This window comes from Salvelinus fontinalis, chromosome 24, assembly GCF_029448725.1.
Source record: "Salvelinus fontinalis isolate EN_2023a chromosome 24, ASM2944872v1, whole genome shotgun sequence".
In the NCBI taxonomy this organism is placed as follows: domain Eukaryota; kingdom Metazoa; phylum Chordata; class Actinopteri; order Salmoniformes; family Salmonidae; genus Salvelinus; species Salvelinus fontinalis.
Window position 1 is genome coordinate 4,094,840 of NC_074688.1, and position 25,830 is coordinate 4,120,669.

The window sequence follows — 25,830 nt, forward strand, 5'->3', positions numbered from 1 at the left end:
TCCTAGACAGCCATTTGTACGTTAAGCCGGAAAAGTGTGAATTCCATTCCTCTCGAGTACAATTCCTGGGATTTGTAGTGGAACCCGGGCGGATCCAGATGGACCCCAAGAAGGTAGGGGCGGTAGCGGATTGGCCCACCCCCAAGTCCGTTAAGGAAGTTCAGCGTTTCCTGGGCTTCACCAACTTTTACCGCAAGTTCATCAAGAACTTCAGCTCGGTGGCAGCCCCTCTCTCAGCTGTAACCAAGGGTGGCAACACAAGGTTTCTGTGGGGAAGAGAAGCTGAGACGGCCTTCCAAGGACTCAAGCAGCGCATCCTCTCTGCTCCCATCCTGACACTACCGACGGCGGATGAACCTTTTGTGGTGGAGGTAGACGCATCAGAGGTTGGTGTTGGAGCTGTCCTGTCTCAGAGGGGTGAAGACAAGAGGCTTCATCCTTGCGCCTTCTTCTCTCACCGGCTTACCCCGGCCGAGAGGAATTACGATGTGGGGGATCGTGAACTCCTAGCGGTTAAGATGGCATTGAAGGAATGGAGACACTGGCTCGAGGGGGCTTCTCAACCATTTCAAGTGCTTACGGACCACAAAAATCTGGAGTATATCCAGCAGGCGAAGCGGTTGAACTCCAGACAAGCTCGATGGTCTCTTTTCTTCAGCCGATTCCAGTTTATCCTCACCTATAGACCCGGGTCGAAGAATCTCAAACCGGACGCCTTGTCACGAATCTACTCTCCTGCCATTCGAGAAGATACTGACATGACTGTCCTTCCTGCCGCTAAGATCGTGGCTCCGATCTCGTGGCAAGTGGAGGATACCGTGAAACAAGCTCAAGCCATCGAACCGGGTCCTGGAGGAGGTCCTGCCAATCGGTTGTTTGTTCCCAAGGCAGCAAGGTCCCAAGTCCTTCTGTGGGGGCACTCCTCTCGCCTCACCTGTCACCCGAGGCGTAGGTCGCACCTTGGAGTTCATCCAGCGTAAGTTCTGGTGGCCCACAATAAAAGAAGACGTTGCCACTTTCGTCAAGGCCTGTTCCGTGTGCTGCCAGGGCAAATCTTCTCACCTCCGCCCTCAAGGACTCCTTCACCCTTTATCTATTCCCCACCGACCCTGGTCCCATATCTCGTTGGACTTTATTACTGGCCTTCCTCCGTCCCATGGTAATACTACTATCCTAGTCATCATCGACAGGTTTTCTAAGGCGGCCAGGTTTGTTCCCTTGACCAAATTACCTTCTGCCAAGGAAACGGCTGAGTTGGTGATTAACCATGTGTTCCGAGTCTTTGGCATTCCGCAAGATATGGTTTCCGACAGAGGTCCACAGTTCGCCTCTAGGTTTTGGAAGGCCTTCTGCCAACTCATAGGGGCTACGGCCAGTCTTTCTTCAGGGTACCATCCGGAGTCCAACGGCCAAACTGAGAGGATGAATCAAGAGCTGGAAACCACCCTCAGATATATGGTCTCCAACAACCCATCCACATGGTCATCCTTCATTGTTTGGGCCGAGTACGCGCACAACACCTTGTGCTCCTCATCCACTGGTATGTCCCCGCACGAGTGTCAGTTTGGCTATGCTCCGCTATTGTTCCCGGACCAGGAGGCAGAAGTCAGAGTGCCTTCAGCCTTGAGGTTCATCAGACGCTGTCGGCTTACGTGGAAGAAGGCCTGTCTTAATCTTCTGCGTGCCTCACAGCAGTACCAGCGACAAGCCAACAGACGTCGCCGTCCCGGTCCTACCCTGTACCCCGGCCAGAGAGTATGGCTCTCAACAAAAGACTTACCGCTACGGGTGGAGTCTCGCAAGCTGTCCCAGAGATTCATCGGTCCCTTTAAGATTGCCAGGAGAGTCAATCCCGTTACTTTTCGCCTGCACTTACCCATATCCCTTAAGATCAATCCAACATTTCACATTTCTTTATTAAAACCTGTTGTTTTTTCTCCCCTTATCCCGGCAGGCAGACCTCCCCCTCCGCCCCGTGTCATCGGAGGCCAGTCGGCTTATACCGTCCACCGGATACTGGATTCCCGCTGGGTGCAGCGGTCCTGGCAGTATCTGGTGGACTGGGAAGGCTACGGTCCCGAGGAGCGCTCCTGGGTTCCTGCCAAGGACATACTGGACCCTGACCTCATTCGTCAGTTCAGGGCCCTCCACCCTGAGAAGGCTGGTAGGAACGTCAGGAGCCGTTCCTAGGAGGGGGATTCTGTCAGGTTTTGGCCAGGACTGTTCTGGTTTTTGTCACTAGATGTCCCCTTTGCACCTTTTTTGAACCTTTTGTTTTTTCCTTGCTCTTTTATTGTTTGCACCTGTGTGTCGTTCCCTTGTTAGTATTTAAACCCTGTGTGTTCCTCAGTTGTTTGCTTGGTGTTTGTATGTTAGCACCCAGCCCCAGCCCAAGCCTTTTTGTGTGAAACATATAGTTCTCTTATTGGATGTTCCAGAGGTTCTCTGGTTTAGTTCTTGTGTATTTTTTGAGTAGTCTTTTGAGGTTTGTTTTTTCCTGCTGTTTTTACCACTTTGTGGAGTTTCTTTGTATTTTGGAGGATATCCATTTTGTGCCTCTTGGCTTTATTTTGGACGTGGTGGATTTATATTCTTTGCCTGAAGATCTTGTCCTTTTATTAAATCATTATCTCTAGTACTGCTGAGTCTGCCTCATCTTCTGGGTTCTGCCAACTATTAGTGACTGTTTCTCACCGGGTCCTGACACACTGCCTGGAAGTTTTAGCCAATCAGCATTCAGGATTAGACCAACCCGTTGTATAAAATCAAGCACACAGCCATGCAATCTCCATAGACAAACATTGGCAGTAGAATGGCCATACTGAAGAGATCAGTGACTTTAAACGTGTCACTGTCATAGGATGCCACCTTTCCAGTTGAGTCAAATTTCTGCCCTGCTTGGGCTGCCCCGGTCAACTATAAGTGCTGTTATTGTGACGTGGAAACGTCTAGAAGCAAAAACGGCACAGCCGCAAAGTGGTAGGCCACACAAGGTCACAGAACACGAATGCAGAGTGTAAAACTCATCTGTCCTCGATTGCAACACTCACTACCAGGTTCCAAACTGCCTCTGGAAGCAACATCAGCACAAGAACTGTTCGTCGGGAGCTTCATGAAATGGGTTTCCATGGCCGAGCAGCTTCACACAAGCCTATGATCACCATGAGCAATACCAAGTGTCGGATGGAGTGGTGTAAATCTTGCCGCTATTGGACTCTGGAGCAGTTGAAAAGCGTTCTCTGGAGTATGGAATCCCGCTTCACCATCTGGCAGTCTGACATATGGGTTTGGGTTTGGCAGATGCCCCAATGCATAGTGCCCACGATTTGGGAATAAGATGTTCGACGAGCACGTGTCCACATACTGGTCATGTGTATGTTCCCATCACCGAAGGCAATCATACAGGCCTCGCTGACCATTCCAGTTAGCAGCTGCAGCTGTGAGAGCTCTTTCAGTTTATTAAGATGTCTACATACCTGCTTAGGAGCCCAATGACCCAAGATAGAATGCATCATGATAATTGACGTAGATATACATACAAACACGCTTGGAAAATCTGACAAATAGAGAATGTAGCTTGATGCTACCCTCAACAGGAAAGTCATTTTCAGCTGACAAATAGGCAATATATTATTTTTTGTTCAATTAAATAGGTAGACATATTGTCCTGTAGCCAATTGACCTTGGAATCTGATTTATTACTACAAATATTATAAAATCGTGATTTTCAAGTGTTTGGTGCATGGGTTTGTACATATTATCTGCAAAGGTTTTCTGTGTCCCCCCCACTCTACAGTTATAATACAAGCCTACTGCTAATGTGAGTTTACTCAGTTGCAACCTAATCCAAACGATGGCATAACCCTTTAGGCCAAGAGTATGGGGCGCTTCATTTCGGTCGCGCAGAGACCCCCACTCAGAGTCAGGTCTTCCGGTCTGAGCCCCAGATGTTCTGAATGTCAAGTGAAGTCCCTGTTGCTGTCCTTTCAGAATCACGAACCTGTCACACACTGAGAGCCTATAGGTTCTCCACTGCGCAAACTTGTCTATAATAGATTTAAAGGCTGTTAAGATACCGTATTAATGTTTCAAGAAAGGAGTGTATATATTTGGCCTGGTGAAGCGGTTTTATGTGCTGACTGAATGGAAGCTGATGATTATGAGATTTTTTTACTCCGCTGGTCTCGGGAAGAAATTAATTAAGAGTCCTCACTGTCCGAGTCCTCACTGTCCGAGACCGAGTCAAGACCAAGTACAAATGTTCCAAACACCAAGAAACTCAATATGTGGTCCTGAGACCTGACTCGAGACCGGTCTGGAGTACTACAACACCAGTAAGCACTACATGATCAAGGGATACTACAGTGTGTAGTATAGTATTCTCCAGTATACAACAAAATTCTATAGTAAACACGCCTCAATAATCGAGGGGATATTACAGTGTGTAGTATAGTATTCTCCAGTATACTACACAATTCTAAAGTAAGTATTACACATGGCCAAGGGATAGTACAGTGTGTAGTATAGTATTCTACAGAATACTACAGAATACTACATAATTCTATAGACTTCTATAGTAAGCATTATAGTATTCTATAGTAATCTTTAGTATATTTTTATGTGGGTACGACCCAACTTCCATGCACGTTTGATGCAGTCCCAGTACGGGCACCATACTGGTGTTTTGAAATACTAACCAATGTTATACCAATTATTGTGGGTTTTAAGATCTAGCTGAAGCAAAGTTAAAAGTAGCTCTGCAAAAAGGACCATAGCCGATCTACTGGTGACTTAACCATAATTAGGACCAGGAGTTTTCCCTGACCACTTGACCTGAACCAGGAAAAACTGTAACTAGGACACTAAGTTTCTCTTGGTCAAATGGTAAGGACAAACTCCTGGCCCTACACATAATGTCATGTCCCTCTCTCTAGGAGCGGTGCTTCCAGTAGGCGGCCTCCTCCTGGGTGAGTCCTTCATCGAGCCCCTGAGCAGCATGGTGGTCCGGGTGGGCGGTGGTAGCATCCGGGCTGGGAAGCTGGTGCCTCATGCCGGGGGGTTCCAGGCTCTACTGAACAGCCAGACTCTGGTTGCCCGTATCCGCCTGGTGGAGCTTCTGCGTGGGCTCAGAGAGGACTGGGGCTCTGGGGAGATGGGTTTGCGGGGTCTGCAGGCCCGGAGGAAGGAGACTGAGCTGGGACGGATCCAGGCTGCAGCCAAGGAGTTGGAGCAGGCCTGGGGGAAAGGGCTACACTGTCACCTGCAGCTGCTGAGCCGGCTGGAGACCCTGCTGGACTGGGCCTGGGGCGTTGCCCAAGATGGTGGCGTCCAAGGTAGGTTGTGTTCACATCCGCTTGTGTACTTTGACAGTTATTTTTTTGTCCAGGATTCAATCAGATCAGCCTTAACCCGCGGTAACCAACAAATGCATAGCTTATCATTGCTTTAGTTTAGGTGTGTCGGAGGTGTAAATGCATTGAAACGATCAAATCCACAAGGCGGCATCCAGCATTATAGCTGTTGTGGACATTGCCATCGCATTAGTAGAAATCCCATGCAGTTTGAACTCTGGGATTTGTGATGTAGTCTACACCTCGTTTAGGCTGATATAAATCCTTATCATTTTGTTTAATGATTTTCAATTTAAGTGTCATTATTTTCTGTACAGCCTACACTTTCTTGTTCTGAACTTCTCACGCGGGTGGGATATAAGGAGTCGGGATGGTTATGGTTTTGCGACAATGACCGCGAAGGTTAGCCGCTGACGGATTTGTCCGCTCCAACACAGTCTTAACAAGAGCAATAATAAGCTATGCGTTTGTCGGCTACGGCGGGTTCACGATGATCTGATTGAATCCTTACTCCCAATTCAGATGTTTAGAAAGAGAGAGAATGGAAGGCCAAGTTTAGGCCGGGGTACACAGTGGTCCGTTTTGTCCGTCAAAAAGTTCCACTGTCTTCCTGGCCGCCACTTATTCCCACTGCTTTCGGGGTAAAAAGGGTTAAGAGTTATGGTAACCTGACATCTGTATCCTACTACATTAGGAGAAATCCATCTCCCTGGTGCTGATCTGTCCCTGCCGGCACTGCCTGGGTTGGAGTATCCTGATCCACAGGGCTCTGGCCTAACGGTCCCCATCCTGGGGGCTCAAATGGACCCTGTGTCAGGACTCACTGTCCCCCTGGCTGGAACCATGGAGGACCCAGATGGCAAAGGTGATTGGATGATGGATGGACTGACTGATTGCCCGATACAGAAGTACATTTCATATATTTGATTGCCATACATTTATGGTGTATCATATCAGTATTTCTGTGCTACTGTATGTTATTCGACAGGACTAGTTGCGATTCGTTTCGGGGCCCTGACAGTGGACCCTGTAACAGGAGTGCTGGCTCCTGTTGTGGGGGTTCGCCTGGATGTGCCCAGACAGACTGTTGTGCCTGTAACTGCTTCATACTGCCTGGCTCTGGGAGATAATACTGACAGTGTGCTGGTAAGAAAGATAAATTACACTGGTTGCTTTTCTTTTCAACACGTTCAACTTGGCCATTGTCAATATAGGTTAAGCACGCAAGGTGGCTCCATCATGTTGCGTTTGAGTGCTTGTCAGTCCCTTGTTCGAACAACTAACATAATCAACACATAGTGATTGAGTTCCGTAGGATAAATCCCACGTATCTCTTTTTGACCTGTTGCGCTTGCCAGGTGGAGGCCCTGCGGAACGAGTGGTGTCTGAGGAACGGGTACTGGAAAGAGGAGAAACAGAAAGAGGAGGAGCTGCTAGGGGATCTGGATGCGGCTCTGCAGCACTGTGTCCTGGTGGCCACTCAGGAGGACTCTGAGCAGGTAAGCTGAACTAGGCTGGGCAGGAAGATGGATGGGGCTGCTCAGTCCTCAGCAAACAGGAAAGGATTTGTCTCATGCTGAATTGTTTGAATGCATATATGTCATTTTGATTTATGTTCATCTCCCTAGTGGCATTAGTGTATAATGGAGATCCTTATCCATCTGTGTGTGTGTGTGTGTGTGTGTGTGTGTGTGTGTGTGTGTGTGTGTGTGTGTGTGTGTGTGTGTGTGTGTGTGTGTGTGTGTGTGTGTGTGTGTGTGTGTGTGTGTGTGTGCACTGTAGGCCCACTGGGTGGACACCGAGAGGCAGCTGAGGGAGGCTGCAGCGGAGCTTCATGAGGCTGGCCAGTCAGAAGCCCAGAGGAGAGCCTCCCGGCTCTCAGACCTGTCTCTGCTCCTGCCTCCTCACGTTCTGCTCATCCTCACTCAAGGTATTGCAAGTCCTGCATGACTTCAGTTAATCGTTAGAGAGTGGATTTGGATAGGCTTATCCATAGCTCAAAGCTATATTGTAATATACTTTTGATTGCATATTAGGCTACCTTGTGTGTGTAGATTTGATGGATTTTAACTTTATTTCGAATAAGGAATTCAGAGGAGGAGAGTAACAGTGGAAAAAGTGGTGGCTGGGATGTGGCTTATACTGTGTTACCACAACTCAGCACGTGTCTTACTGTGTTTAGGTGATGATAAGGAGTGGGAGCAGCAGTGCTGCTGGCAGACAGAGCTGGTGGCTGGGCTGGACAGGGTGAACGTGTGCGTGGAGAAACTGCAGCAGGACCAGGAAAGATGGACAATACAGAGAGGAGAGCAGACGCCATCAGTCCATGTCATGGTCAGATCTAGCATAGTTCAATCCGATTACGCAAACATATAGATCAAGTAAACACAAGGGTCCGGTTTCCCGGGCAAAGATTAAGCTTAGTCCTAGACTAAAAAGCTTGCTCACTAGAAAAACAAAATCCTTTTACGGTGAAGATGAATTGTATAATTGATTAAGGGGAGATGGATCGTAATCTGCAGATGAATGCATGTCAATGTACAAGAAATGAATGTGTCACAATGACTCACAAATATGGAAATGTGTTGCTTTGAGTCTCTCTTGTATCTCTCCCAGGATGGGAAACTGAGACAGAGAGAAATATGGGAGCAGCTTAACTCCAGGCAGGCAGAACTAGACGCTGCTCTTGTAGCGCTGCGCTGTGTCCGAGAACTCTGCCAGCTCCGTGCAGATACAGCGCAGGTAAGCACAGGCAGAAAGCAATACAATCACGGTCAGTTGTGATACAGCCTGGATTCGAACCAGTAGTGATGCAGTTCCTTAGACCGCTGCGCCACTCGGGAGCCCAATTGGGAAAGTGACAAATGTTTTGTTGTTTTGGTCTGTACTCCAGAACTTTGGATTGGATACAATGACTATGAGGTTAAAGTGCAGACTGTCAGCTTGATTTTCATCCATATCGGGTAAACCGTTAAGAAATTACAGTACCTCCCCCCACCCCCCATTTTAGGGGTATTGGGTATTAAAGTAGTAAAAGTTAAGTATTTGGTCCCATATTCACAGCATGCAATGACGACATCAAGCTTGTGACTACAAATTGTTTGGATGCATTTGCTGTTTGTTTTGGTTGTGTTTCAGATGATTTTGTGCCCAATAGAAATGAATGGTAAATAATGTGTTATGTCAATTTGGAGTCACTTTTCTTGTAAATAAGAATAGAATATGTTTCTAAACACATCTACATTAATATGGATGCTACCATGATTACGGATAATGATGAGTGAGAAGTTAGAAGCACAAATATCATCCCCCCCAAAAAATGTTATCCCCCCTTTTATTGTAATAAATAGGTTAGAATGTCTTGGGGGCATGATATTTGTACATCTAACTTTTTCACTCATCATTATTCACGATTCATTCAGGATAATCTGTGATCATGGTAGCATCCGCATTAATGTAGAAGTGTTTAGAAACAAATTATATTCTCATTAACAATAAAAGTGACTCCAAAATGCCACAATAATGCATTATTTACCATTCATTTCTATTGGGTACAAAAGCAATTGAAACACAACCAAAACAAACAGCAAATCCATCCAAACAATTTGAAGAGTCACAACCTTGATGTAGACATTGCGTGCTATGCATATTGGACCAAATACTTATACTTTTTACTGCTTTAAACCTTACAGTACAAGTAAAACATTTGGACACACCTACTCATTCAAGGGTTTTTCTTAATTTTTTACTATTTCCTACATTGTAGAATAATAGTGAAGACATCAAAACTATGAAATAACACATATGGAATCATGTAGTAACCAAAAGTGTTAAACAAATCAAAATATACTTTAGATTTTTCAAAGTAGCTAACCTTTGCCTTGATGACAGCTTTGCACACTCTTGGCATTCTCTCAACCAGCTTCACCTGGAATGCTTTTCCAACAGTCTTGAAGGAGTTCCCACATGCTGAGCACTTGTTGGCTGCTTTTCCTTCACTCTGCGGCCCGACTCATCCCAAACCATGTCAATTGGGTTGAGGTCGGGTGATTGTGTAGGCCAGCTCATCTGATGCAGCACTCCATCACTCTCCTTCATGGTCAAATAATAAATAAATACATCACAGACAGACAGAAAAACCCTTAAATGAGTAGGTTTTCTAAAACTTTTGACCAGTAGTGTATACTGTAAGTGAATTTCTAGCAATATCTTTGGTCCCCTAAAATGGGGGGACTATGTACAAAATGTGCTGTAATTTCTATACGGTTCACCTGACATGGATGAACTTTAACTTTGACGTAATAGCCATTGTATAATTTCACAACCAATTGTTCAGGTTCCCAATACTTTTGGAGCTCACTGTATATTTGTTATTGAATGAACTATCCCTTTAATATAGTCGACTAGTTTTGCCATTGAGCGTATCTTTCTATCCAGTCTGTGCTATCAGGTTCCTTCTGGTACAAGGAGTTTGGGCTGGCCAGGCTGATGGTCCCCAGTAACCCTCTGACGGTGGTGTCGTTGACCCAGCAGAAAGCTGTGCCTCTCCTGGAGCGACTCATTCAGCTACTGGAGGAGAACAAACAGACAAGTCTCTCCCCGAGCACCTACCACCAGCGCATCTCTGGTACCTCAGCAAGCCTTATGTCGCATTTTTCCGTCTTGTTTTTTTCCTGATCAGGATGTTGTTTTCATAGCTTTTTTTGTCAAATGTGTGTTTGTAGGTGTGTCAACAAAACAGACGTTTGGATTGGAGACATGTTCTCGCGCATGGACAGAGTCCGTGCCTGTGGTTAAAGGTAGGCGCAATAAACAGTGGTCCTAGTGGTTCAGATGGCTTGGTTGGTTGGAGCATGGTACTGGCAACACTAGTGCTGTGGGTTGTCACAGATAGACTTAGACTCTGCTAAAGGATCACACTGTTCTATGTGATAGAGCCATTCTACTGCGGTTGCTCGTTGTTCATAACACTGCCTTATCTAGTACAAAGGGATCTATTTTTGATGAGTTACTGTTGTTAACAGTGAGAGATGTCTATGAAGGAATCTCCACCCAGTCTCTGAGAGAACCAATGAAAGGTCAGCCTCAGGACCAGGATTCTAAGGGCCCCAGTGTCCCCCAGCCCAGTCCTACTCACTCACAGATAGCTCACAGAAAAACTGCAATCTCTGACATACACTCACAAGGTAAGATTCATTGATTCATGATTTAATAAATGAATTACCTTTACTTCCTCATAGGCTCTGCTTATCATATTTATGAAGAGTCCTAATGATGTCCCATTCCTTCACAGAGGGCCAGCCTATGAAAGAATCTGTTCAGCAGTCACATGTCTGTGTCCCCACACTGTCAGGTAAAGAACAACATTGAAGTGTACTGTTTATTACAAAAGAAAGATTTAACATGACTATTCTTTTGTTTTGACTATAACTGTGTGCAGAGAAATTGTCATCTCACCTCGTTTCAATTCTACTCAAGAGCCTTGACTATGTCTCCACCTTGTGGGCAACACATTGACTACATATAGTGTTTGGACGAATTACAGAAGTTCTCAAACAAGATCACAAGGATGACTTGTTGTGAAAGTAGCCCTGAGATAAGTTATGAGTGTCTCATAATGGCATGTAAATGTTTGTGTGTGACCTGCTATATGTGTATATAACATTTTGCCAAAAAAAGGAAACTGCTTTTAAATTGTACTTAGCTTTGTTTTTATGTAGACCCAGGGATGTTGTTTAATTTAGTACTGTGTGTACAGTATACGTCTGTGATGATGTTTCCCATACAGAGGGGGAGTGGGATAAACTGCTGGAGCTCTCCCCACTCTTCCAGCTTCTAAAGGGTGTGGAGAGGAAGCTGAGGGGCCCAGCGCGAGATGCAGGGCTTCTGAGGGGGGAGCTCGACGGTGGGTTACACAATAACCTGTAGAGTAAAACGCAGATTACAAACGTCCTGTGATGTGTTTGGGCCAAGAATTGTAGAGATTCAAGAGGACCCTCACACACACGATTGCTACACCACCTACCACAATATATAATAACCGAACAATACACAATAACAAACTAAACAATGTTTTGTTTTATATGTACTTCTCTTGTTGCAAACCTTTAGTCAGCAAATAGTTTGTACCAAAAGCAATAACCAAACCCCCCAAAGAGGAAGTAAAGGGTGACACTGGCATGGAGAAAGATCTGTCTAAGAACATACTGTACCACCTCTTTGAACAAAAGGCTTTGTGAGGGACACTTTCAGCCAGTCCTTGTTCAACACAAATGTAATTTGACACGGTAGTAGTTAATATTTGAGACCAACTCTGGCGTTCAATAAGGAATCAATAAGAAGACTATTTCAGAAACGGTGAAAGTCTAAACAGAGAAACGGGACAGGAAGGAAGACAGTTGGGAAGCTTCATCATGGGATTGATGGCGGGATGGGCGAGATGCTTTATTAGTCAAGTTGAGGTGAGATTAGATATCATTTCTGTGTGGAGCACTTTGAAACAAACTGTCATGGTATGCACTATACAAATAACGTAATTCTTAGATAAGGATTACCATCCACAGTGTTGGGAAGTAGTGAACTACATGTATTTGTGGTCCCGTGTGGCTCAGTTGGTAGAGCATGGCGCTTGCAACGCCAGGGTTGTGGGTTCAATTCCCACGGGGGGACCAGGGTTCAATACCCACGGGGGGACCAGGATGAATATGTATGAACTTTCCAATTTGTAAGTCGCTCTGGATAAGAGCGTCTGCTAAATGACTTAAATGCAATGTAAATGTATTTCAACTAGTAATTTAACTACATTTTGCAGTAACTTGGTGGTATTTGAACTAATTTCAACTTAGTTAATTACTTTTTTTTCTCCATGTAGCGGTGTAGCTAACTACTGGAACTATGTAATAATTTTCTTTTTTTTTCACCATCAGGCCTGCTAATTCTCACTTGAATCATTGTTTTTGTAATTAGTAGGCTAAATTACACATTACAGTGTGTTACCATATGACCCCAAAGTGACCTCTTCTTGGAATTTGTAGTCAGATGATTTACATAAGATCATTTTTCACTAAGTACTGTAGTTTAGATGAAGTGAACTACTTTTTCAAAAGTAACTTTAGTTAAGTAAAGTATACTTTTGTTAAGGGTAGCTTTAGGGTAGCTTAACTTCTTCCAGTGTGAAGTAATTGGTAGCTTGGTAAACTATATTTTCAGAGTAGCTTCCCCAACACTGACCATCCATCATAATCAAATCACCCCACCATCACGGGGAAAAAGCAGCTAAGGTGTCTGACATAGCAACATAGGTGTCTGACATAGCAACATAGGTGTCTGACATAGCAACATAGGTGTCTGACATAGCAACATAGGTGTCTGACATAGCAACATAGGTGTCTGACATAGCAACATAGGTGTCCGACATAGCAACATAGGTGTCCGACATAGCAACATAGGTGTCCGACATAGTAACATAGGTGTCCGACATAGCAACATAGGTGTCTGGCATAGCAACATAGGTGTCTGATATAGCAACATAGGTGTCTGACATAGCAACATAGGTGTCTGACATAGCAACATAGGTGTCTGACATAGCAACATAGGTGTCTGACATAGCAACATAGGTGTCTGGCATAGCAACATAGGTGTCTGGCATAGCAACATAGGTGTCTGACATAGCAACATAGGTGTCTGACATGGCAACATAGGTGTCTGACATGGCAACATAGGTGTCTGACATGGCAACATAACACCACAGCTGCTTCTTATCCTTCGAGGTTTCGCAACACCGGGAGTCATTATTCCTCTCCCTTTGGCGGTCGTTGTTGACATTTACATTTGAGTCATTTAGCAGACTCTCTTATCCAGAGCGACTTACAGTTGGTACATTCATCTTAAGGTAGCTAGCTGCGACAAGGTGAGAAAACCATAGAAAATCCATCGAATCCATAATAATGTGATTTGTTTCAGTCGGACTAAGAAATTAGTTACAAAATTACACAACAAAAATGCAAACAAAAGGCCAAACCCGACCACTTGTTCAGGGAAAATCTCAACCAGCTGTGGTTGTGAAGGAACTAGAAAAAGATCTGAATCAAAGTGAAAACAAGCAAAAGACAAAATAGCCATTGCCAAAAAGACAATCCCCTGTTAACAACTGCTTTGGTGCTTTGATAATTATTACCACATGTCCCACCCACAACACAACTTTACTTGACCTAAAATGTATGCTTTCAATTGTGATAATACACAGCCTTTTGAGAGTTCCTAGACTACTTGTGCTACGTGAAGTGTGAATTGATAACCCAGCAAGCAGAAATGGGCAACTGGATTTATGGATTCTTCTGTATTTCAGGCAGAGCGAGCTCTTTTATTGACTACCTGGATGCACAGTGGGAGTGTGAAGGAGAGCTGCTCCTTCTTGACCCACATCATCTTAATCCCAGAGAGTTCCTGGTCTACCACCATGGACTATTCCTACTGCAAACACTACGTACTCTCGAACTGGTTAGTCACTCACTTTCTCTCCCACAAACTGAGAAAGGTTAGTGAAGGGTCATAGTTCAAAGCATTGTTTAACTCATTTTTCCTATCAAAAGGAGATTCGTTAATCGTTACTGTCTGTCTAAATGTATTTTTCTTTGTCAGTGTGAATGTTCTTAGCACCAATTGTTAACAATACTATTACTCCCATAGACTCCAGCAGTGTCACTCCAGATAGCAACTAGGCTTCCATCCAATAACTACAAATACAACGCCTTCCGAAATTCCTTCTTTTATCAGGTGATGTCCCAATTTCCAATTTTCGAGACTGAGAGAGAGAGACTGAGAGAGAGAGAGACTGAGAGAGAGACTGAGAGACTTTCTATTTTGGAATAAAAATATGCATTGGGGAACAGTGTGCATGTTGAACAGCTCTGAATCGTGCAGTTTAGCATCAGACGTTTGTGATGTTAACATCTGTGCCACATCTGTTTGCTACTAACTGATGTCGTGTGTTGGTAGGAGGCTGAGGAGACATTGTTTGTGCGTCGCCAGAGACTGCAGTCAGTGGGAGGATTCTCTCTGCTCCTCTTGCACTGTCTGTCACATGTCGCTGTTGGGGACATGAGTGTCGACTCCAGTCCTACCTTCCAACGGGCTTTCTTCAAGGTGCTGCCAAACTCTGTCTGCGTCCCAGAAAGCAACCTATTTCCAACATAGTGCACTACTTATGAGCCCTGGTTACATTGGATTACAGTTACATTCTTAAAAAAACAACTGAGTATATTTTGCATGACTTCTGATGTCAAGATGTGTGCTGCAGGTGTTTGCCTCAAACATACGGAAATGGCAGATAGTTGAAAGCTGTGCCGAGCCACACTGCTCAGACGTGACCTTTCAGTGTGAATGGAAGCTGTTCCTGTCTCTTTTAATCTTATCTATTTTGAAGTCTCAAAAAACTGCTTAGTTGCTTTCCACAGAATTGTTTTCTCTCCTAAAAAAGTCCGCCCACCGCGTACTGAGAACTGAATCCTCACAGAATTTATGTGAATCTTTGTGTCAAAAGGATCTCTAGTTTCAGTGGAAACACTACAACTTTATTGTCCATTAGTATGTGTATGTGTATGTATGTATGTGTTTCAGCCACATCTGTTACTGACAGGTGTATCAAATTGAGCACACAGCCATGCAATCTCCATAGACAAACATTGGCCATACTGAAGAGCTCAGTGACTTTCAAATTTCCGCCCTGCTTGGGCTGCCCCGGTCAACTATAAGTGCTGTTATTGTGACGTGGAAACGTCTAGTAGCAACAACGGCACAGCCGCAAAGTGGTAGGCCACACAAGCTCACAGAACACGAATGCAGAGTGTAAAAATCATCTGTCCTCGATTACAACACTCACTACCAAGTTCCAAACTGCCTCTGAAAGCAACATCAGCACAAGAACTGTTCGTCGGGAGCTTCATGAAATGGGTTTCCATGGCCGAGCAGCTTCACACAAGCCTATGATCACCATGAACAATACCAAGTGTCGGATTGAGTGGTGTAAATATCGCCTCTATTGGACTCTGGAGCAGTTGAAAAGCGTTCTCTGGAGTATGGAATCACACTTCACCATCTGGCAGTCTGACAGATGAACCTGGGTTTGGCGGATGCCCCAATGCATAGCGCCAACTGTAAAGTTTGGTGGAGGAGGAATAATGGTCTGGAGCTGTTTTTCATGGTTTGGGCTAGGTCCCTTAGTTCCAGTGTAGGGAAATCTTAATGCTACAGCATACAATGACATTCTAGACGATTCTGTGCTTCCCAACTTTGTGGCAACAGTTTCGGGAAGGCCCTTTGCTGTTTCAGCATGACAATTCCCCCGTGCACAATCGAGGTCCATACAGAAATGGTTTGTCGAGATCGATGTGGAAGAACTTGACTGGCCTGCACAGAGCCTTGACCTCAACCCCACCTGTAGGATGAATTGGCAAGCCGAATGTAAGCCAGGCCTTATCGTCCAACATCAGTGCCCGACCTCACTAATGCTCTGGCTGAATGGAAGCAAATCCCCGCAGCAATGTTTCAACATGTACGGGAAAGCCTTCCCAAACACAAACGTATTTGTGTTTGTTTGGGATTGCCATTGTGAACTACACACGTTGTATGTTTTATTCAGCGTTGGGGGCGCCGTGAGAGTTAAGCTACTCTTCAAAGAGGTAGGGTTTCAGACATCTTCGAAAAATGGGCTGGGACTCCGCTGCCCTGACTTTAGGGGGAAGCTTGTTTCACCATTGGGGTGCCAGGACACAGAAAATTGGCATACACAAATTGGCCTGAAACTAATCCAAGGCCACAATGACAATCACAATTACTGAGCAATCAGACCGTTCAAACAGCAATGATTAACTAGGCTACTAGGGAAAAGACAGCACTTAATCTCAATGGCCCTAACAACACCAACTGCTACTTATTGAATCCAAAAATATACTTGCTGCTCTTGTAAGAGTTCATCACCTTTCAAACTATAGATGACGCACTAAGACTGGGGCCAAGTAAGGCCCCTTAAATAGTCGGGGAAGACAGGCAAGGCCACTCTCTCTTAAAGCAATTACACAAATGGTCCACAACGAACAAACTTAGTTCTCTGTCTGTTGTAAAAGTAGGCTATTGCAAACATAAGCACAACATAAAGAGGTGGTCTAGCAATTTTATGTAAAAAAATTTTCAGGAGGGGAGTTACAGTACATGCAGGTATTTACATGCAGCTACAGTATGTAGCCTGCACAGCATATCAAACAAGCAAGACACGATGCAATGTTATGTTTTCTTCCTCATCGCAAACATTGGTTAAACAGGAGGCTATATCGCACCACAATCATCACACAAAACGCGAATTGTTTTGCCCCAATGCAATGTGTAGACTGCGTCTTGCTTGTGCCTACGGCATTACCCGTAGGCACAAGTCGCCGCCTTCATATATATTTTTGGAATGTTCATTCAAATCGCAGCTGTTCAGAAATGCGAGATAGGTTACATCATCATATTGATCAAATTGGTTGAGGATTCAGAAGAGGGTGAGTAAAGAGAGACATTTGAATGTGTGTGTAAAATAACATATGCGCAGAACGTGATTTGGATCCTTAGATTTTAGAAAGAAGTTTCCAGGCTGGGCGGATTCTAGTGTTAATGCTGTGGGACATGATGTGTGCCAACTAAGGTTTTTTTGGCATAGAAGTTGTACAGCCACCTAAGAGAGGAGGTGATCGAGAGAAATTGCTGTTGCAGAGAGGCATATTATATCAGTGCACTACAAACAGAGCCCTAGAAGCCTGAATGAAACATTTCTGTTAGGTTACTTCCTGTGAGCAACTGGTGTGCATTTTTTTTTTTGTAAAAAAAAAACAAGTGAGACAATATATTAAACAGTATATAAATAATTTGTGTAAATAAGGATTGTGAAAAAGAAAGAAGCAGTGCTACATTGTGACGTCATCTACGTTGCCTTCAGAAAGTATTCATACCCCTTCACTTATTCCACATTTTATTGTGTTACAGCCTGAATTCAAAATGGATTCAATAAAAAAAAATCTCGCCCATCAACAGACCCCATTATGATGAAGTGAAAACGTGTTTAAACATTTTTGAAAATGTATTGAAAATGAAACACAGAAATATCTAATTGACATACAGTGGGGAGAAGTATTTGATACACTGCTGATTTTGCAGGTTTTCCTACTTACAAAGCATGTAGAGGTCTGTCATTTTTATCATAGGTACACTTCAACTGTGAGAGACGGAATCTAAAACAAAAATCCAGAAAATCACATTGTATGATTTTTAAGTTATTTTTGTCCGGTATTGGAAACAGTTTATTCCGTCTTAAATTTGATCGATTATTTACATTTTAGAGTACCTGAGGTTGGATTAGAAGCATTATTTGAAATGTTTGGACCAAGTTTACAGGTAACTTATTAGATAATTTGTAGTCATGTTGGGCGAGTTGGAACCGGTGTATTTCTGAATCAAACGCGCCAAATAAATGGACATTTTGGGGATATAAAGAAGGAATTTATCGAACAAAACAACCATTCATTGTGTCACTGAGACATTTGGGATTGCAAAAAGATGAAGATCTTCAAAGGTAAGGCATTTATTATATCGCTATTTCTGACTTTTTCATGTTGCACCTGCCTGGTTGAAAAATGTTTTTCATGGTTTTGTATGCGGGGCGCTGTCCTCAGATAATCGCATGGTGTGCTTTCGCCGTAAAGCCTTTTTTAAATCTGACACAGCGGCTGGATTAACAAGAAGTTAAGCTTAATTTTGATGTATTACACTTGTATTTATATGAATGTTAAATATTTATATTTCTGTAGTTTGAATTTGGCGCTCTGCAATTTCACCGGATGTTGTCAAATCTATCCCGCTAACGGGATTTGAGCGTTGAGGGATCCCTATGAGGTTTTAAGCAAATTGTTACTCCTGAATTTATTTAGGCTTGTGTCTTTACTATTATTAATGTGATGATGATTATTTTATCAAATCAATTAACTATGTGTAATTATTACAATGATTAAATTAATCCTGAAACAATGAACTCATTAGCAATCTTGGGGCATCACGGAAAAAGTTTTTTAACGAGTTACCGTTTTCCGAATTAACTCTTGAAGATATAAAGATCTCTTACATTTCAGTCCTCAAACAGTCATTCATGAATTGTTACCTTCTATAAGTCTCATTCTGAATGTCGCAAAACTCTTGGATATCTGCGCGAACAGTAGCATAAATGATGAATCAGCGATATACAAATTGGCTTAATTATTTATTTACTAACTAACAAAATAATCACACAGAATTACATAAACACACCAATAGGATAGCTTACACATTGATTACTACACAATGCAATGAAAAGTCCCTAGTGGACTAACCCGATATGATGGCTTGGTAGACAATGGAAAGGGGTGTGGACAGATAAAGAGCGGAAAAGACAGAGTGGGAGAGACAGAGAGTGGGCTTATTGTACATACATGTGAAAATACGCCCAGCGTAAATATGGATATTTAGTACCCTAGCAACTGCTCATTCGGATTTTGAAATGCAACACATATTTACACTTGTATGTCTTTGTTGTCTTTCTGTTGAAATCGGTGGTCTGTCTGGGGAGTAATTCGACAGAAGTCTCAAAGTCGTTCGTATATTGTTCAGCGGGCTCTGTTTGTCAGAATAGAGTGGTGAGAGCAAATTGTTCTTTGTCTCTCGTTTTCGTTCGAGTTTACTAGACTTTTACATGCACAGCTGCAGACTATGAATGTGTCGTTTTGTCGTTTTCTTTAACCATTTCAACGTGTACAGCTGGCGCTGCACGTAACTGGTATGTAATTTAAATTGCCAACCATTTCAACATGTAGCCACAGCTCCATACTTTCTGGTCTAATGTGAATTTGGTCACGAGGGGGGGTTATGCTTTCTGGAAAAAGGGGCGTTCCATGACGCTGACATAATGTCTGTGCTCACATGGGTGTGGTCACTGACTGACTGGTTAAGACTTCAAATGAAAAACAATTCTCTCATTTAGAAGGCTAACATCACATTACATCTCACAAATAGTTTCATATTTAATCATATAAGTTCCTGAACATTTAGATGTAAACCTGACAACTGGGAAATATACACATTCAGAGATACAGTTACATTGTTATACCATCCTTAATGAGATCCCAAAACAACAACTGATCTGACATAATTGTTCTTTAAGTAACCACGGACTCTTCCAACTGTTTGGATTACAGAAATATTGTTTCATTATCCATAATTAACCTGGATGTCACAGTACTACAAAATCTCTCTCTGTTGTAACAAAGCGATTTTAAACTTTCCTTTTCATTGGGTGGCAGAGAGCGAGTTCCTGCTGCTATTTACGACCGTCATAAAACGGCCAACTTCACCCCCTCTGCGGGAGAGAGAGGGTGCTGAAGAGCAGACCCACTGTAACCTGATCCTTCAGATCTTCACAGGAGAGTCATGACACTTGCCATAACAAAGGGGTTGAATACTTAATGACTCAAGACATTTCAGCTTTACATTTTTCTTTTTAATTTGTAAACATTTCAAGAAACATAATTCATCTTTGACATTATGGAGTGTAGGCTAGTGACCCAAAATCTCGAATGAATCAATTTTAAATTCAGGCTGTAACACAACAAAATGTGGAAAAAGTCAAGGGGTGTGAATACTTTCGGAAGGCTGTGGGTAAATGCCTATTATTCTCCAAACGCTGATGAAGGCTGTTGCCAAAACATGTCCGTTTGCCCTGACCTCTGCTGCTTAAAAACACATTTAAACTTGAAGAATGTTTCAGTGATTGTGGGTTTTCCCTTTCCGCAGTATATGCCTTTTGATCCTGGCACTCAAATACTTTTTGTTACTATAAACTCTTGAGTTAAGCACGCCAGTGGAGGCTCTAAAGTTATCCTTTTTAGATAAAACATACAAAATATATTCACGTCACTAAATAATTGATTAAAACACACTGTTTTGCAATGAAGGTCTACAGTAGCCTCAACAGCACTGTAGGGTAGCACAATGGTGTAGCTGGATACAATTACTTTCCGTCCTCCTCTGGGTGGGTACATTGACTTCAATACAAAACCTTAGAGGCTTGTGGTTCTCACTCCCTTCCATAGACTCACACAGTAATTATGACAACTTCCGGAGGACATCCTCCAACCTATCAGAGCTCTTGCAACATGAACTGACATGTTGTCCACCAAATCAAAGGATCAGAGAATGAATCTAGTACTGAAAGCATAAGCTACAGCTAGCTAGCACTGCAGTGCATAAAATGTGGTGAGTAGCTGACTCAAAGAGAGAGAAAGACAATAGTTGAACAGTTTAATTAATTAAAGAAGCAAGAGAGAGAGAGAGAGATTTTTTTTCACTTTCACTTACTTGGCTAGCGAATACAGCTAACTAGTTTAGCCAACTCAAACACCTGGCTCAAACAGAGAGGGATGCTATGTTAGCTAGCTGGTTATGGCTATTCAACAGTGGAACTCAGCCAAGGTAAGCTTTTGGTTTTATTTGTTATTTGTTATTTTATTTGGATCCCCATTAGCTTTTGCAAAAGCAGCAGCTACTTTTCCTGGGATCCACACAAAACATGAAACATAATACAGAATGACATAATACAGAACATCAATAGATAAGAACAGCTCAAAGACAGAACTACATATGTTTAAAAAAAAAAAAGGCACACTGTTGTGGAAATTCAGTACTGCGAGAGACTTGGTCAATTCTTATTTAATCTTATTTAATATTGATTAATTATTGCAATAATGAGGCTGGTCGACCCCCCCCCCCCCCCCCCACCCTTGAGTGTTGGACCGAGTAACCTAACCTTTACACAAATGCAGAGTACTATATATACAGTGGCTTGTGAGAGTATTCACCCCCCTTGGCATTTTTCCTATTTTGTTGCCTTACAACCTGGAATTAAAATAGATTTTTGGGCGGTGTGTATCATTTGATTTGCACAACATGCCTACCACTTTGAAGATGCAAAATATTTTTTATTGTGAAACAAACAAGAAATAAGACAAAAAAAATGAAAACTTGAGCATGCATAACTAATTCACCCCCCCCCCCAAAAAAAATAAAGTCAATACTTTGTAGAGCAACCTTTTGCAGCAATTACAGCTGCAAGTCTCTTGGTGTATGTCTCTATAAGCTTGGCACATCTAGCCACTGGGATTTTTCCCATTCTTCAAGGCAAAACCGCTCCAGCTCCTTCAAGTTGGATGGGTTCCGCTGGTGTACAGGCATCTTTAAGTCGTACCACAGATTCTCAATTGGATTGAGGTCTGGACATTGACTAGGCCATTCCAAGACATTTAAATGTTTCCCCTTAAACCACTCGAGTGCTGCTTTAGCAGTATGCTCAGGGTCATTGTCCTGCTGGAAGGTGAACCTCCGTCCCTGTCTCAAATCTCTGAAAGACTGAAACAGGTTTCCCCCAAGAATTTCCCTGTATTTAGCGTCATCTATCATTCCTTCAATTCTGACCAGTTACCCAGTCCCTGCCGATGAAAAACATACCCACAGCATGATCCTGCCACCAGCATGCTTCACTGTGGGGATTGTGTTCTCGGGCTGATGAGAGGTGTTGGGTTTGCGCCAGATATAGCATTTTCCTTGATGGCCAAAAAGCTAAATTTTAGTCTCATCTAACCAGAGTACCTTCTTCCATATGTTTGGGGAGTCTCCCACATGCCATATTCTTTCCATTTTTAATAACGGATTTAATGGTTCTCCGTGTGATGTTCAAAGTTTCTGATAATTTTTTATAACCCAACCGCGATCTGTACATATCCACAACTTTGTCCCTGACCTGTTTGGAGAGCTGTTTGATTTTGAGATAATGAAGGATTGTTCTACTCCAAAGCTATCTCTAGTAAAACACATTCTTGTCTATGTAATGCAGTCTTTAACTGATATGTCAGCTCAAGCCATCTCCAGTGACCGACCATATGCCCTGATTAGCTGCAGGGATCTAGAGTGGAGCCCATAAAAACACAGAATTAAACAGAACAGATATGTCCTTTGTTAAGTATTAATTGCTAACTATTAATATAAACAAACCAGGTAAATAAGTATTTTTTCTATCACAACACATAGCCTACATATCAATGCATACACACAAACTATCTAGGTCAAATAGGGGAGAGGCGTTGTGCTGCGAGGTGTTGCTTTATCTGTTTTTTGAAACCAGGTATGCTGTTTATTTGAGCAATATAAGATGATTATTAATTTATTGCCACCTTGGCCCACCGGTGTAACTGCTAAACTGCTGACTGTACACTGTACTGCATGATTGTAACAGGTTTACTAATGCATTAGTTCTAGTAGCTAGCTATGTTGACAATGATGTTAATATGGTGACAACGATGTGGGATGTGTGTAGCGGTTAGCGATTATGATAGGAAGGTTTGGCTTCGAAAGTTTTTTTTCGCTTAGTCACAGAAAGCTGATGTGTTGTGCACTGAAGTTCACAAGCGAAGGGGAAAAGGTGAAAGGAGGGGAGCATGTAGATGCGAGAAGGAATACAAACAGCATGATCCCTTTATTGTTGTATGTGGCTGCTATGAAAGTGAACTGTGTTTGCATGTGATTAAAGGTGTATTCATTCCACCGATTCTGTTGAAAAACGTTTCTTAAATGGAAGCAAACGGAAAAAGAACAGGGATAGAAAAATACCTACATTTGTCCAATAGAAACTCTTGTTTGCAACTGTTGGACTAATAATAGATAGATCCCCTACTGTAGGTGGAGGCAAGAGTGTGCAATGCGGTATTGAATGTGTCAATGTCTGTCACCTTGATTACTCAAATTTATCTCGATCTCGTTGTAAACTTTAATTTATAGGCTAGGTTGTAAGCAACCTCATGATGGGTATAGGGAACATTTGAGTATCATGTAGTAGCCTAAACTTATTGATGTTACATTGAACTGGGTGAATGGAATATGAATGACAGTCATCCAATATGCTGTAATAGAAATAAGGCCATGCTCATAAAAAAAAATTATCGTCCTCCCTCATCTTAAACGACACCGACCGCCACAGGAGCACGCCAATTCCGCATTCTATTATAACAAGGCTTATGATATGTTATGATCATTATAAGGTTAATATAAGACATCATAGACACTCAAGACAATTAGATTTATCATAGTTTCATAATGCTCTATGTCTGCATCTATAAGGTCCTACAGTATGAATATGTTTACAAGGATATCTAAGTCTTCATGAGAAGGTTACGTTATAATACTTTTTTAAAGACTAATTTGTGCGTATAAGAAGTTATAAAGCATTATATGTAATATGCTACTGTTTTTCTTTCTTAGATGCTGCAAGCGTGTCTGGGTGAGCTATTCGAGGCCCGGCTAGGGAGTTCCTCAATGGGTATGGAATGTACTGCTCCACAGAGCTCCATGCCATGGGACTCCCACCCCACCTCCCTGCTGGAGGGGCTTCAGAGGCCCAGTCGGGGGCTCCTTTCACAGGAAGTATGTTCTTCCTCTCCGGGGAATCGACATTAGCACAATGTCTTGCTGGCATTTTACCTCGACGATTATGATAGCTAGAAACAATAAATAAACCATCTATTTGGGTCTTTCCATATAAAGTGATACCGAGTTTTATTTCTAAAGTATTCCACACGTGATGGAAAACAACTGTCTAGCGCGTGTCAGCCTCAGTCAGTGAATCTTTGGCAATTATCATGTTCCATTCCTGTTTCCTGTCTTTTTCTTGAGCAGGAGGTGGAGGGACTCCTGCAGAAGCACAGGGAGGATTTGGTGTTCCTCCATGTTGAAAGGTTGTTGAGAAAGAAGAGCTTGGGGCTCCAAACCATGGAAGTGCGTTACAAAGCCCAGGAGGAAAATACTGATCAAGCTCAGTGATTCTCAACCAGGGGGGCTTATGACATGATTTAGGGGTCCCTTGATTTTGGGAAAGCATTTTAGTAAGCGTCGGAACGGAAAATGTTGAGAGCCCCTCACATAGTGCTGAGTACAATTCATGATGAATGATCTGCTTGGAAAAAACACAGTTGTGTATGGACTGGCAACTGATGAAAGACCAAAACGTTCTCCTTGGAAGTGTGACGGGGAGCTTCTTCATGCACACACCAATCCTTTTACAGTCTGTATACAACCTGACCGTGACGTCACAAAAGACATGAGACACATCACTGCAACCAGGTTTGCCCACTGGGACTAGAATGCTGGGAGGGTGGTGCAGGAGGTGTCCCTCAACCCTCAATGTGTGTTGAGATAAAAAAAAATGTAGGATCATCAGTTGCTGTTGTCAGTTACAGGCACAATCTGTGATATTTCCTGCTGTTCAATGGTCATATCAATGAGTACCAATTGGTTCTTGAGGAATATAACTTATAAATAAATGCCTTATGAACTTTCTGTAACTGCATTATTCTATCTATAATCCAAAATATAGGTTGCAATGCTCTATGTTTGATCTTTTTTTTGTCATCTTAGTTTTTGTTAACAATTATTGTAGAATTTAAAGAAATGTGTATGTTTAAAACTATCACATCAATCTTTTTGATAACCCTTGTATCCATAGCTGAGTGTATGAATTTGACAGTGGTTGCGTTTCTTCAGTTCCACCTCCCTGCTTAAATGGCGGCGGCTGCTGTTGGGCTGACACATTGTGGTGTTAAAATCTAGATTGTAGAAGAGGTTTTGAGTTTTAGGAAATTGGTATACACTGTATTGACACGGGACACTGTAGGAGGACAGATATGTCTTAAAGCCTTTTCAAAAATCTAAGACTGATTTATAAACTTTTTGCAATGATCAGTCTGTACTTTTGATGTAAACCGTTATGCCTGTATTGCTTGTATCAACATTTCTATGTCTCAAATGTGCTTGGAAATAAACAAACAAAGACCATGAATTATGGCGGATTCATGTGTTTATTATTACATTTGACAGTCAGGAAACTTCGTGTATTTTCTCAAACCAGCAACTGCAACATCCACAGTCAAGTTCTACCTACTTGTCTCTGAGTATGGAGCGCAAGAGCTGGTCAGTTAATGGCTTTCAGGGCGTTTGTTTACACTGGGACTCGGTTAGAGCACAGCTTGTCCTCATCAGGGTAGGTCTGGACTGGTGTGTTGTATGAAGTCGTAAAAAGGAATGCAAATGGAAAAAGATGGTGCAAAAACATATCCTCCTTTTTCACTCCCGACTAGTGAGTTTCAGTGCAACAATAATGATGAGCAACACAATCCCAACAACAAATCCAACGATGTTGAGGATCTTGGCCATCCTGGAGGCCTCTGCGGCTGCTGTTGCCTCTCCAACTGCGTTTGCATTATCCGCCTTCAAACAGACAATGGGGGATAATCAATGCATTATCCTAGTTTCACTTAGATAACCATAGAATCCACCTTAAAAAAGCACACAAGCTATTCAATAGTTAATCAGCAGATGT

At 42.8% G+C, this 25,830-nt stretch overlaps 1 protein-coding gene across 3 annotated transcripts in view; it reads left to right on the plus strand.

Moving 5' to 3' along the window:
• Nucleotides 1–25,290, plus strand: part of si:dkey-103g5.4 (uncharacterized) — a 63,883-nt gene extending 38,593 nt beyond the window's left edge. The window contains exons 17-33 of one of the 3 annotated variants that reach the window (XM_055879426.1): nucleotides 4,935–5,333; nucleotides 6,046–6,216; nucleotides 6,340–6,497; nucleotides 6,710–6,850; nucleotides 7,134–7,281; nucleotides 7,534–7,685; nucleotides 7,968–8,093; nucleotides 9,789–9,978; nucleotides 10,076–10,150; nucleotides 10,376–10,537; nucleotides 10,645–10,704; nucleotides 11,140–11,256; nucleotides 13,699–13,850; nucleotides 14,040–14,126; nucleotides 14,349–14,495; nucleotides 23,718–23,879; nucleotides 24,129–25,290. In XM_055879426.1, coding sequence (XP_055735401.1) covers nucleotides 4,935–5,333; nucleotides 6,046–6,216; nucleotides 6,340–6,497; nucleotides 6,710–6,850; nucleotides 7,134–7,281; nucleotides 7,534–7,685; nucleotides 7,968–8,093; nucleotides 9,789–9,978; nucleotides 10,076–10,150; nucleotides 10,376–10,537; nucleotides 10,645–10,704; nucleotides 11,140–11,256; nucleotides 13,699–13,850; nucleotides 14,040–14,126; nucleotides 14,349–14,495; nucleotides 23,718–23,879; nucleotides 24,129–24,275 — 2,594 coding nt within the window. In that variant the 3' untranslated portion in view covers nucleotides 24,276–25,290. The remainder of the gene's footprint in view (nucleotides 1–4,934; nucleotides 5,334–6,045; nucleotides 6,217–6,339; nucleotides 6,498–6,709; nucleotides 6,851–7,133; nucleotides 7,282–7,533; nucleotides 7,686–7,967; nucleotides 8,094–9,788; nucleotides 9,979–10,075; nucleotides 10,151–10,375; nucleotides 10,538–10,644; nucleotides 10,705–11,139; nucleotides 11,257–13,698; nucleotides 13,851–14,039; nucleotides 14,127–14,348; nucleotides 14,496–23,717; nucleotides 23,880–24,128) is intronic. The other 2 variants (XM_055879427.1, XM_055879428.1) reach the window with 2 other exon arrangements.
• The last annotated feature ends 540 nt before the right edge of the window (nucleotides 25,291–25,830 follow it).